Genomic DNA, 11,871 nt, shown 5'->3' on the forward strand with positions numbered 1-11,871 from the left:
TTCCTGGCAGTTTGTGCTGCTTTGCGGAGGCCCATTGCTGGCATCAGCAGCATTTAAGCAGGTCTCTCTCTTTGTTCTCAGCTGTTGTGCTCTGTTATACACAGGGATGAAGGTAAAGCATGAAAAAAAAAATTATATTCACGTTGCAGAGGCACACAAGCGAGTGAGCTCAAGTTTCCAGCTGTCTGGATGTGAGATATTCTCAGATGGCCCAGCTGCCCAACAGCTGCTGGTGTTCATTCAAATCCCCGGTTGAACAAGCAGTTTCCACCCCCGCCCCCTTTTTTTTGTGTTTTGACACAGATCAGTAGTGTTCTGCATTAACATGCATCAACAAGCGGGGACTGATCAGGAAGTGCTAGAAATGATGATTCTTCATTCCTTTTTTTGAAGCTTTTCTATTGTAAAAATATCCGTAATTGTAGCTGTAGAAAAATGTCAACTCTGCATATGGGTTAAAACAAAACCTTGCAGTGTTTGTAAGTTTTCTCTGTATTGTTTTCTCTCCATACAGCGTCTCTCTTTTAAAGTCAAGTCAAAACGGTATTAATCGTATACATGAACCTTAAGCACTTTTTTAAAATTCTAAAATCTTCTTGAAATTGCATTCGTCTTGCGGAATTAATTTTCCAATCACCTGAATCAGATGCTCCTGTTTTATCATGAGAACATGGGGCATTGCATTCAAACACACAGAAATAGAAAAACACTTGGACCTTATATCATCAACCATTTCCAAATAAGCCAAATAGAAGCACACTGGCTTCAAACAACATGTAACTGGCAAATCTTTTTTTTCTTCTTATGTTGCCTACAGAGGTAACAATTCAGAGGGCATTTAAAACAATGCACCAACTTTCTTGTGATTTCCACAGATTTAACAAGACAAATCAAAATTACTTTAATGGACAGGACCTGTAAAATGTTGTCTATTTAGCACCAAAGACAGAATGTTCATTCATTATCAACTTGTTTGAACAGCTGACTCCAAGTACTGGCAAACTATGAACTTGCAGGGAGCGACAGGAGAAACCGAATTTACACGAGGCCTGTTAACACCTGCACTAGTTGTGCAAAGCCTTTGTAGTTTTTCGTTCATAGTGACTGAATCATAATTAATTGGTTCACGAACTGGTTCTGGTGCTTCTTTTTTTTTTGTCTTGAGATGAGAAAGCATTTCTTCTACAAGTTAACTGACCCAAACAAACCAAGCAGTAATTGTTCCTTTTGCACATTGTTTTTGAGTACCACATTTGATCTGGACCCAGCTGTAGAGTGCAAAACAACCTGATGCACCCCAAAACCAAACTATACGTATATAGTTTGGTTGGGTGTGGGGTTAATCTATACATTTATATACAAGTGTGTATATATTGAAGGGTACACATTCACACTCTCTTCAAAAAGGGTGAAACTTTAGGCTGTCAAGCCCCCAATTTAAGGGGATTTTCTGCAGTGAGGCACGATAGCTTCATGTTGTGCATTAGACATTAGACGCTCTTGCTAATACACTGCAGTCACAATTTTATAAATAAATGCCTGTATATTTTCAGCAATGAAATGTAAGTTTCTAGTCATCTATAAACATTAGGTAACATGAATACTGCTTTATTATTATTATTATTATTATTATTATTATTATTATTATTATTATTATTATTATTATTATTATTATTGCTGTTGTTGTTGTTTCCTCCAGGATTCGTTCATTGCTACTTCAATCAACAGCTGTTGTTACTTTCCTTATTTCAGCACCACGGACAGCGACGTGCCTGTTTCCCTTCCAGGCCTTCCCCTTTAATATGCGTTCCTCCACCTCGAGTCGCTTCTTTAAATAATAACGATGAATGCGCTCAACCTATACAATACAATATCATTTATTAAGCGGGACATGGATATAGGGATTCTTCTATCATTTTTTCCACAATGTACATTAAGTGAGCAAAGTCACTGAACATTAAAATCAGTCAAAGCTACGCAGATCCCGAAATGTAGAACACATAGTACTGTGAATATGTACTTCATAAATTAGATATCTTCTTTTCTTGTTTAAATTATTGTTATTGTTGTTAAATAAAATGGTTTTAAGTCACCTCTTGAGGCTGAAATATGTCGCCTTTTTTTCTTTTCGTTCTCCCTCTTTCTCTCTTATAATAAACTCATCGGCTGCCCACATTTTGGGTTATTTTTCAATATGTTCGGCATCCAAACGTAACACCATAGACACCACAACAAAAAAACGTAAAAAGGGGAAACTTCCATTCGTGCAAAAAGAAAAAAGGAAAAAAAAAAAAAAAAGAAAAAGGAAAAAAAAAATAAGCCCCTTGGCGTGAAAGCGCTTCTCTCTTCCAGGTTGTCCATGATTCCGTAGATACTTCACCATAAATTCTTTAAGGCTATACAAACATAAATAAAGCATAACACAGTCAGTTTTTGTTCTCCTCATCCTCATCTTTCCTTTGTCCATGTTGCCCAAAAGTTTGTTTTCCAGGCAAGGAGGGGGGGAAAAATCCACACACTCGACAAGCACATGCCAGCCACTGGCCCGATCGAGACGTTTAGTCATCCAGATTGCGTAAAAGTTGATGGGTTTGAATATATGAAACTCCCAGGAAACGTTGATATTTGACTATAGTGTTGGACGGAGTGTACAGATATTCGTCGGCTTCCTTGGCTGACAGTTTGAAAAATAAATGGCATGTTTTTGAATATATTTTGTTGTTGTTGTTGTTGTTGTTCCTTTTCCTTATCTTAAGCAGAGTACCGATCCTCGACGGTGGGATTATAGAGGAAAGACTAGAAAGCCTGAGAAGGTGGAGTATTTCCATCCGCCCATGAGGGTACCCCGCTCCAGCTTTAGGTAGACCCGGTCGTCACGTTCCACCATCAGCAGTACACCGTTGCTAGCCGCCTCTCTTGTAACGTCCTGGTCTCCCGCGAAAGCTGATATAACGGGATAGTCGTTTTGCATTAGGTTGACCTGCAGAGGGGGAACAGAAAAAAAACACAAAAAAAAAAACACACACACACACACACACTCAGTGTGCTAAAAATTTCATGTTTCATATGTTGAATGCAGAGCTGCAACTTTATGCTTGCTCACCTGTATGGTTTGTCTGTTGTAGACCTTCACAACGTGGAAGCTGAAACTATAGATCCCCCTTCTTGGAGCCTGGAAAACACTCGCTTTTAGGTCGAAATGATTGCCGATGTTGACTAAAACCTGCGATCCGAGAGGGCGCACAGTGAGACGAAGCAGTTCGGTCAACACAACAGCTCTTTTGTAGACACATTTCGGTATTTGATATGCATGGAGGCGCGTGCCAAATGCTTAGGACTGTGCTTGGGAGGATTCCCGTTTTTGTGCAATAACAGGCCCCTGTCCAAAGACCCCAGTCGTGTGGATTTATTGGAACCACCACACGGAGCTGCACAACTGACATGTGATAAATTATTTAGCATGAATTGTTGCTCCTTTTTGGCAAAACGTCGTTGGATGTGCCAATTACGCACAACACTGGTCGAATCTTTTTTTTTCTTCTTCTTCTTTTTTTAAAGACGTCCCAAATGTTAGGATTGCAAAGTAAGGAAACACCAAAGAACTCATTCTGAATACTACCTTTACACTTCTCATTTCCACACTAATCAGATACAATACTGTTAAACTGGGGAAACACGTTTACCTGGTCAAAATAGATGGTCATTGACGTGTTGCTCATCTCCGACGGCTCATGATTGGTTCCGCGCACGGCGGAAAAAGCCACTTTCGCCCCTGCGGAGCGGACGGATATGCCAAGTGAGGAGGTCACCGCTCCGTCCGAGGAAGGGTTCGAGTCGCACACCACAAGACACTTTCCCTCCAGCACTATGGGCTCCGTGTCGTTCTGGCCGGAGCACAGGACCACGCCGCATCCCAAGAAGAGAGCCAGTGCCAGGACGGCACAGGTTCCCGGGCAGCGCGCTGGCACCATGGTTGGATCACTGGATCCAGGGTACAATGAGACAACCCCGGCAGCCCCTTGGAGGTTTATTGATCACCTGGTCCAGACTCGGTCCCCCCCACCCTTTTCCTCTCCCTTCCTTTCTCTCGTTCTCTGACTGCGATGCTCCCTCGCTCCTTGACACAGACGCACTTAGGCTCCCCTCCCTCCTGTGCGTCTTAGTAGATTTTGGGAGAGGATTTAAACGGTCGATTTTGTAAATCCTAATGATGTGGGAGGCGAGGGGGGAAAGTTGGAAATGTCACGTTAGAAAACAAAACAACTGAAAGTTTAAAAAATCTCTACTTGATTTATTGAGTAATTTCTTTGCGCGTAAAAAAACGCTGTCGCGCGTAAAGTGAGCAGCAACTGCTGCTACTACATACAGCATTCGGTAAGAATGAATAATCATCTCACGGTCGTCTTTTCGATAATATCAGCTATGTTAACAGTTTTGGGGCACTTTGTAAGTCATTAAAAAAGACCCGTAGTATGGTAATCTTGTATAAAACACATCAGAAGAAGCCCGGTTTAAGCATCCTCTAAAATGAAAAGAAAAATCTCAATATTGTCTTACCTGTGCTCTCCATCCCGCTCTTGTGTTCACTGTCTTTCGCAGACAGAAGTGAGCGCTCAGATTGTTGGAAGAGAGAAAAAAATGAAAGCCCGATTCTCTGGGTACCCTTTTCGAGGGACAACTCACGCCCATTCTTCGTGTGTGAGCCGCTGGAAGCAAGACTCCTCTACAAGTGCCCCGCAAATAGGAGCACAGGCATGGGCTAATAGGTTTGTTTACATATTAATCAGCTCAACGCGTGAACTCGGGAGTCCCCTGAGGACCCCATGGATTGTTTTCTTCTACTTTCCATTATTAACGTGCGTTTTGTTTTTTTTTTTTTTGTTTTTTTTTTCTTACATGTGTCTGTATAATAATTAAGTTAAAATTAAGGAGTTTGCGGTGGATCGCCCTGGCGGCTGCATGTCAGATTCGGCGTCTTTGTGTTTTTAATCCAGGACTTCGATACTTTTAGTGGTCCAATTCAGATACTTGTGCGCCATCCTGTGGCTAAGTTTATATGTGCAGAAAATGGTTCGGTTCAAGAAACAAATCATTAAAAACAAAGTTCCCTAAAGCAAAACAAACACCTGTGTAAAACCTGTAACTTTTATAAAACACAAGTGTGCACTGAAAGTTTAGAAAACGACCTCGTATTCACACTGGTCAAGAAGGATTTAATTGGTCAGCTGAAAGAAAGGGCCATCTCTAAAAATGTTCACAGAGGCTGAGCTTCATCTGCCTGGTGAACCTTTAACCTTTTCCTTTCACTCCCTGAGACGTCACCGTCATTTCAATAGCCATGTAAGGGCTTCATATCAGTGCTTCTTACAGTTGAATCGTACAATATTGGCCTTCGCAAGTGGCAAACCTTTACTTCAGACCTTTAATGAGCTGTCATTTTTCTATTTAAGGATGTGCAAACTAGGTTGAGGCATGAGCATTTATTCCGGGAACTGTTTTCCTTAAGTTCTGTGCAATTGTGAAATGGAACAAACCAAGGCATGATGTTTTTTTTTTGTTTTGTTTTTTTTCTTTTACTAATAAACAAATAAGTCATGTTGCACATGTTTTTTCGCATGTGATTTTCAATTGTGAAACTTGTGAGATTTTACGGTAAGGGTTTTATCTACATAAATATCTCTATAAGTGTAAACTTGCTAACACGCCACGAAACCCTAAACTAACCCCTCTTTGAGACAGGGTGGCGGGAGTATCTCGCCCTGAGACTGTTCTGAAGAGGTTTTTCTTTAGTCATGACAAAGAAGCAGGTCACAGTTGATGGGAGGATGGACAAGGCAATAATTAAAAAAAAAACTGCAAAAGACTTGAGACAATGGTGATTATCCACCTTTTAGCTGGATAACAACCCCAAACAAACAGCCAGAACTTCAATGAAATGATTATGTGTTAGAATGGCCCAGTTCAAATCCTGACCTAAATCCAATTAAGAAGTTGTGACAGGTGCCGTGCTGTTCGTAGGTGTTCTCCGTTCAATCAAACTGAGGTTGAGCTACTTTACAAAGACAATTGAGGAAAAAGCGTAAGATTCTAGATTTTCAAAGTTGGTAGAGATATATTCCAAAACACTTGCAGCTCTAACTGAAGCGAAGGGGGTTTATACAAAGTAGTCATGCTTTTTTTATATGTAACACTGTATTGTATCATTTTTCTCCCACTTCGCCATGTCCTACTTTGTCTTGGCCTATTCCATAAAGTCACAGAAAATAGGCATTGGTTTATTAGTTGTGACATGATAAAGTATTGACATTATAAATAAAAGGGAATATTTTTGCAAACAGATGTATGTTTTACTTGAGGGTCAAACGTGAGGTTAAAAATAATAATTGCGACTTATGAACATTCTGGGAATTCATTGACATAAATACGAATCTGTGACCTGTGAAACCAGATGTTCCCACACATCTGATGCACCCTGCTAAAACAAATACAAAAATAAAACATAATGAAAAAAAGAAACCTAATTTTAATCATGTTTAATATCTTTTCTCCTCCCTCTGTACTGTTTGTCAAACATTGCTCCGTCAGAGCTTACTGGCAAATCATGCAGAAGGGTGACATCAGGTATCCACGAGCCACAACTGTCCCCGGGCCTTCCGAAGGACAGACGACTACAGAAAACATCAAATGTCAAGTACAGGGGACATACACGGAAAAGGGATGTGGCCTACTTAATGTTACCATACCAGGGGCTGCTATTGCCCCGGAAGGGACTTCGCTTCCATCAGGCAAGCTGATCGGCAAGACTGACAACATAGTTATGGTTATATTCACTGACAGCAAGCAAAGCCTACTGGCCTCCTTGAATGGGGAGGACAGTTATGTGATGGGTCTTAAAATGAGCCATCTGCTTTAGTTATTTTATTATTTAATTTTTTTGCAATATGCGTTGCCTTGTATGTGTTTTTCTCTACGTCTGATTACATCAGCACAGCTCTGCTTCAGATTTGATCCAATGTGAAGCAATCTATTCTTTATTTTGTTTTATGCTCTATACACCTCTATTGCTAACTCTTTTGCAAGTTATCTTTACACATAACGCAAGTAAAGCATACTAAAACTCCAAGCTGGCCCACTTTATGTTTGCACAACCACTTACAGTATCTGCCAGACCATCTGTCTCATTGCATCTGTGCAGATATTAATGATACTGTATGCTCTTACTTGAAATACGGTCTCAATATTGAAGTAATGTTTAAATTCGAATAGAGAAATCTTATTTTCTGCAGTGTAAGATGCCACCTCTATCCTAAACTTGGGTGAAGAGACAAATGTATTTACCTGTTTTGGTTTGGGAATCTTACTCAAGTTTCAGGTTAAAACCCACCCATTGGTTCGATTCCCACTCCATCCACATCTGTTTGGCAAGACAAACAGATGTGGATGGTGGCGGTGGTCAAAGGGCTTCTGTCAAACTGCCCCAGGGCAACTGTGGCTACAACTTGCAGTAACTTGCTATTGACAGCGTGTGAATATGTGCGTAAATGGTGATTAGACTGCCTTAAATAAAAGCAGATATATATATTTTGTTTTTTCTGTTATTTACTCATGCGTTTTCATCAAGAAATGTTGTTTTGCCTTTTCCTTAAACGTGTGTTCATCAATATATCTTGTGCGTTTTCAACATGCATTTTGTTTTTACATTTTCTTGTCTTCTTTTTACTGTACAACGCGTTTCTGCCTCATTATGCAAATGAGGGGCGGTGTCTTAAGGCAACTTCTGCCTATTGGTTGGTTGGCAATTCACTACACCATACTATCCTTTGCACCGGAAGTTAAGAATCACGCTCTGTCATCACCATGGCAACGAGACGCGGAGAGTAAAACCTCTACGTATTGTTTTTTTACAGACAGATATAAATTCGGTGAAAAAAAACTCACCATACGCGTGTTTCTGTGAATTTTAATGGTTCTATAGAGTTTTTGCTTTAGTAACAAACTTGTGTTAACGTGATCGGCGGCTCTGTCCGTTCTAAAAAATTGAGGAAAACAAATGGCATCTTCAAAAGCGGTACCTTCCAGACTGCGGGCTGTGGCGACGTCCACGCAAAAGAACTTCGACAAGTAATGCCAGAACTCCCTTTCTCCTTTGTATTATGTATTTTAGTGTTACATACATGGCGCGCTGTAGAAAGAGAAAAAGTGTAAAAAAAAAAAAAAAGTAAACGCAAGACGATTAACATTGAAAATGTTTTGGAATCATGCATGTCTCATTTTCTATTTTGCAGACTACCACTTGAGATACTGGATAAAATTCTGTCATACCTGGATGCCTATGCACTTTTCAGCATGAGTCACACTAATAAGCTGTTCTATCAGCTTGCCAGTAATAAGTAAGTTTCATCCAGTGATAATTAATACATTAGGTGTAATTAAATCTCCTATGTTTTTTTTTTTTAATCCATAAGCAAATAATATTTTTGGATTCGTGTAAAATATTGAACTCCTCAGACAAAAAAAAAAGAGTTTGACTTATAATGCTTCATTAAGTGTTGCATTTTTGTTCATTGCTGTTTATATCACTGAATTGTTGTGCATTGATAGTTTCTCACAATACTTTTGTAAGTATTAAACAAGAGAGCATTTATACTCCCAGACCAAGACGTACATGTTGTTAAACTGTGACAGCAAGGCTGTATTTCTTTGTCAAATATAATTCACATTATTTTATGTGAAGCACATCAAAGAGATCGGTACTTGGCAGGGTACATGGCATAATGCATCTGAATGTTGTTTTTAAAAAAAATCCAAAACCGGTTCTAAACTAAAATGCAGATTTAAAGGAGTGGCAGTTGCTGAAAGTTTAATGAGGGATTGAAAACCTAGTAATATAAAAGATTCCGTTTAAGATTGACAAATATAAAATGTCAATGCATGCATTAATGACCATTGTTCACACTAGAGAACATGTCTGTTTACTTTAAATATCAGTCTTTTCATGTGTTTTTACCAACAATCTTCTGTTACTCTCAACTCTCTTCATGCAGTGTTCTCTGGAAGAAGCTATACATTGGTGACATTTGCAACAATGAAAAGCAAAAAGCTAAGATCGTGAATGTCCAGCTTTTATCCAAGAAGCCTAGGGACCATGCTGCGGGTTACTGGAAAGAGCTGCATGTCAAGACAGTAGCACATCGTGAGATGAAAAAATGGAAACGTCTTCTTGGACCCATCAACAGCCACACTGGTTTGCCGAGTCAAACAGAGCAAGTCCTCAGGTATTGTTAAAAACAGATAAACGACCACATGTTGGCGCCATCCACATGGAAGTAAGACTATGTGTATCGTGAAACATTTTTGTCATTTAGGCTGTCCTCCAAAGTGGATGATTTAAAAAAATGCCACTTTCATGTTTCAGTGTGTACATGCCAGTCATCTTAAATGAAATACTGCCGTGGTAGCTCCATTTGTCTGTGTAACCTGCATGCTCCTCCACTCTCATAAATCACACATATTGCACCGTTTGGTGGTGATCTGTGTTGTTTTGTTATTCTGTGACAGAGTTAGAGCACCATCCATTAACTCGGCATACCTACTGCAGTGTTTTCTGTGGTGCTGCGTACTGTTTGGACGTACTTTTTTTTTTTTTTCATCATTTATGAAAATGTACTGGATTCGTCTCTGTGTGCACAGCACCTCAAAGGACATTACAAGTTACACACCTGATATGTTATCTGTCAATAAGTGATTTTATTGACAGATCATTGAACTAATTGAGAACTCATAAAGTTCTCATTAAATAAAACCAACCAAATGAGCAATTTATTTGGGATCACGTGAATATACTTTGTATTTTTCTTGATCCATATTGGCCTCTTTTAAGGTTTCTAATTCTTTTCCTCAACTTTAAGCTGAGCTGGATGGATTTCTTTTCCCCCAACCACTATAAAAAAGGAGTAAAACTTTTTAAATTCAGCCTTTGCTGCTGAGATGGTTCAAGGGCAGACAGAAGAGACAATCTGCCTCCAATCCAAAACAGAGCATGGTTTGTTTTTCATATTGTGCGCACTTAATGACATTTTCTTATTAAAGGTGAGAGAGGAGGTCTGCGTCTGAATGCGGCTTCTGCACAAAGGGGATACTGGCTCACAGGTGGAGGGGAGGAGGTGGAGCTCCTCCAGTTCCTCTACTGTGGGTTCTGGTGTGTTTTTATAACCTCTGATTAGAGGTTGTGCAGCACTCAATTTTGACTTCTGAAGCAGTTGTTGTGCTATAGAGGGGGGAAGTAGAAATAATTGTGTTCTTTGCAGAGGCTGTCGGAATTGGTGAAATAAATTACTTAGCCCCGTCAAACCCTCAGTGCCAATACACACATGCAGACACACGCCTTGCCATCTCCCCCTACCCCCCACTTCTTCATCCCACCAGCTGAGACAATTCCCTACAGGGGGTTTTGTCTGTTAGAGACACTGAGGAGCATGCGATTTACCTTGGTAATAATCATTTCACAAGACATCGCACACACACAGACGACACGGAGTGAAATCTCCTGGGTCATTCGGGGCCCTCCTGGGCTGCTCCAGTTTTTAAGCTTTGTTCCCTCACCTAATTGATATTGGTTGGTGCCTCAGTGAGAAGCTGGCTACATCACAGTGGGGGCAGTCGTGAATCACAGTTTAGACAGAATTGGATCAGGAGATTTATCACAACAGCTGCCGTTTCATTTCATTCGTTGCACATCATTTCATTAGTCAGAACAGCTTAAAAGGAGTCATGCAATTGTCTTGCACTGACATAAGAAACATTACAGCCGTTGGGGTTTACAATTTTGGTGATTTAAAAAAAAAAAAAAAAGCAGCAGTCAGCTTTTGGCAAATCCTGCCCCTTTTTTTTGCTCAATATTTAGATTAAGCTGCCTTTTCTTGTCAAACCTAGCTTTGAGAAATAGTAGCTGAACTCTCACATGCTAGTGTGTCACTCCTCGGCTCCTATTGCTCTATTTCAACATTGTGCTATCCTCCTCTAGGAACTTGCGTGTCACCTGGGAGCTGACCGTCACTGATATGTCTGGACGCGAGAGTACATTGGAGCTGAGCTGGTCCCGCTTCTCTGAGACTTCACTGACTCTGTGCTGGTGTGGTGGAGACCGCTTGCCAAACTACGAGGAGATTTTCAGCCTTCAACTACACGGCGTCAGGAGGATTGCCTTCAGCTGCCCCGGCCTAAAGAAGTTAAGACAGCTACAGCATCCAGTTCAACCCTTTTCTCCCTCTTGTCCTCTCATCTCTTTGTGAAACCAGCTGTGCTCTATGCTTGTTCTGTCAGACCCAGCAAGAGATCCCTGGTGGCAACCCTAGACATGCAGCCTCTAACTAAATGCGCACAGGTCATTGGACAGGACCAATTCGTGCTGCTGAAGTTATTACAGCCTGGAACCATCATTGGTCTATGGAGGGTAATACCTTCGCAGGCAGCTGTTTTCTTTCTTCATTATTATCCACTAATTATTGTAGCTAAAGCAGTGTGAGAGGTAATCATTCAGGTCAACGTGACTGATTTAGCAGGGAGAATTGCGAGATATGCATGAGATGACTCTTTTTGCAGGACGGGGGCTCTGTGGCGTTCATTATCTTCACTCTGCACTTCTACAGACTGGTGGAGAGAAGCACTCGTGGATCTCATGATTGGCAAGCAGCAACGCAGTCACACTTTTCCACTGCAATACTTGCAATACCTTTTGAATATTGTGTTACAACCAACACCGTCAATGTATATGAAAGAGCAAAAGTACAGCAAAATTGCAATTTGGAAAGAAAAAACACAATTTTCTCTCTCTCTCTCTCTCTCTCTCTCTCTCTCTCTCTCTCTCTCTCT

The 11,871-nt window shown here is 40.5% G+C and overlaps 2 protein-coding genes across 2 annotated transcripts in view; one reads left to right on the plus strand and one right to left on the minus strand.

Annotated features, from left to right (window-relative positions):
• Positions 1 to 1,861: 1,861 nt before the first annotated feature.
• Positions 1,862 to 4,668, minus strand: cbln2b (cerebellin 2b precursor). Its single transcript, XM_008438645.2, has 4 exons — positions 4,558 to 4,668; positions 3,684 to 4,204; positions 3,104 to 3,223; positions 1,862 to 2,980 (listed from the first exon to the last, which is right to left on the minus strand). The coding sequence occupies exons 2-4, from the start codon at positions 3,969 to 3,971 to the stop codon at positions 2,783 to 2,785; spliced, it is 606 nt and encodes a 201-aa protein (XP_008436867.1). The 5' UTR covers positions 3,972 to 4,204; positions 4,558 to 4,668; the 3' UTR covers positions 1,862 to 2,782.
• A 3,166-nt stretch (positions 4,669 to 7,834) lies between these two features.
• The window catches only part of fbxo15 (F-box protein 15), a 7,068-nt gene continuing 3,031 nt past the window's right edge, over positions 7,835 to 11,871 (plus strand). Inside the window, exons 1-6 of the mRNA XM_008438644.2 lie at positions 7,835 to 8,121; positions 8,286 to 8,390; positions 9,045 to 9,275; positions 11,024 to 11,227; positions 11,323 to 11,452; positions 11,602 to 11,684. Of these exons, the coding sequence (XP_008436866.1) occupies positions 8,051 to 8,121; positions 8,286 to 8,390; positions 9,045 to 9,275; positions 11,024 to 11,227; positions 11,323 to 11,452; positions 11,602 to 11,684 (824 nt within the window). The 5' untranslated portion in view covers positions 7,835 to 8,050. The remainder of the gene's footprint in view (positions 8,122 to 8,285; positions 8,391 to 9,044; positions 9,276 to 11,023; positions 11,228 to 11,322; positions 11,453 to 11,601; positions 11,685 to 11,871) is intronic.

Source organism: Poecilia reticulata, linkage group LG20 (genome assembly GCF_000633615.1).
Source record: "Poecilia reticulata strain Guanapo linkage group LG20, Guppy_female_1.0+MT, whole genome shotgun sequence".
Classification (NCBI taxonomy): Eukaryota; Metazoa; Chordata; class Actinopteri; order Cyprinodontiformes; family Poeciliidae; genus Poecilia; species Poecilia reticulata.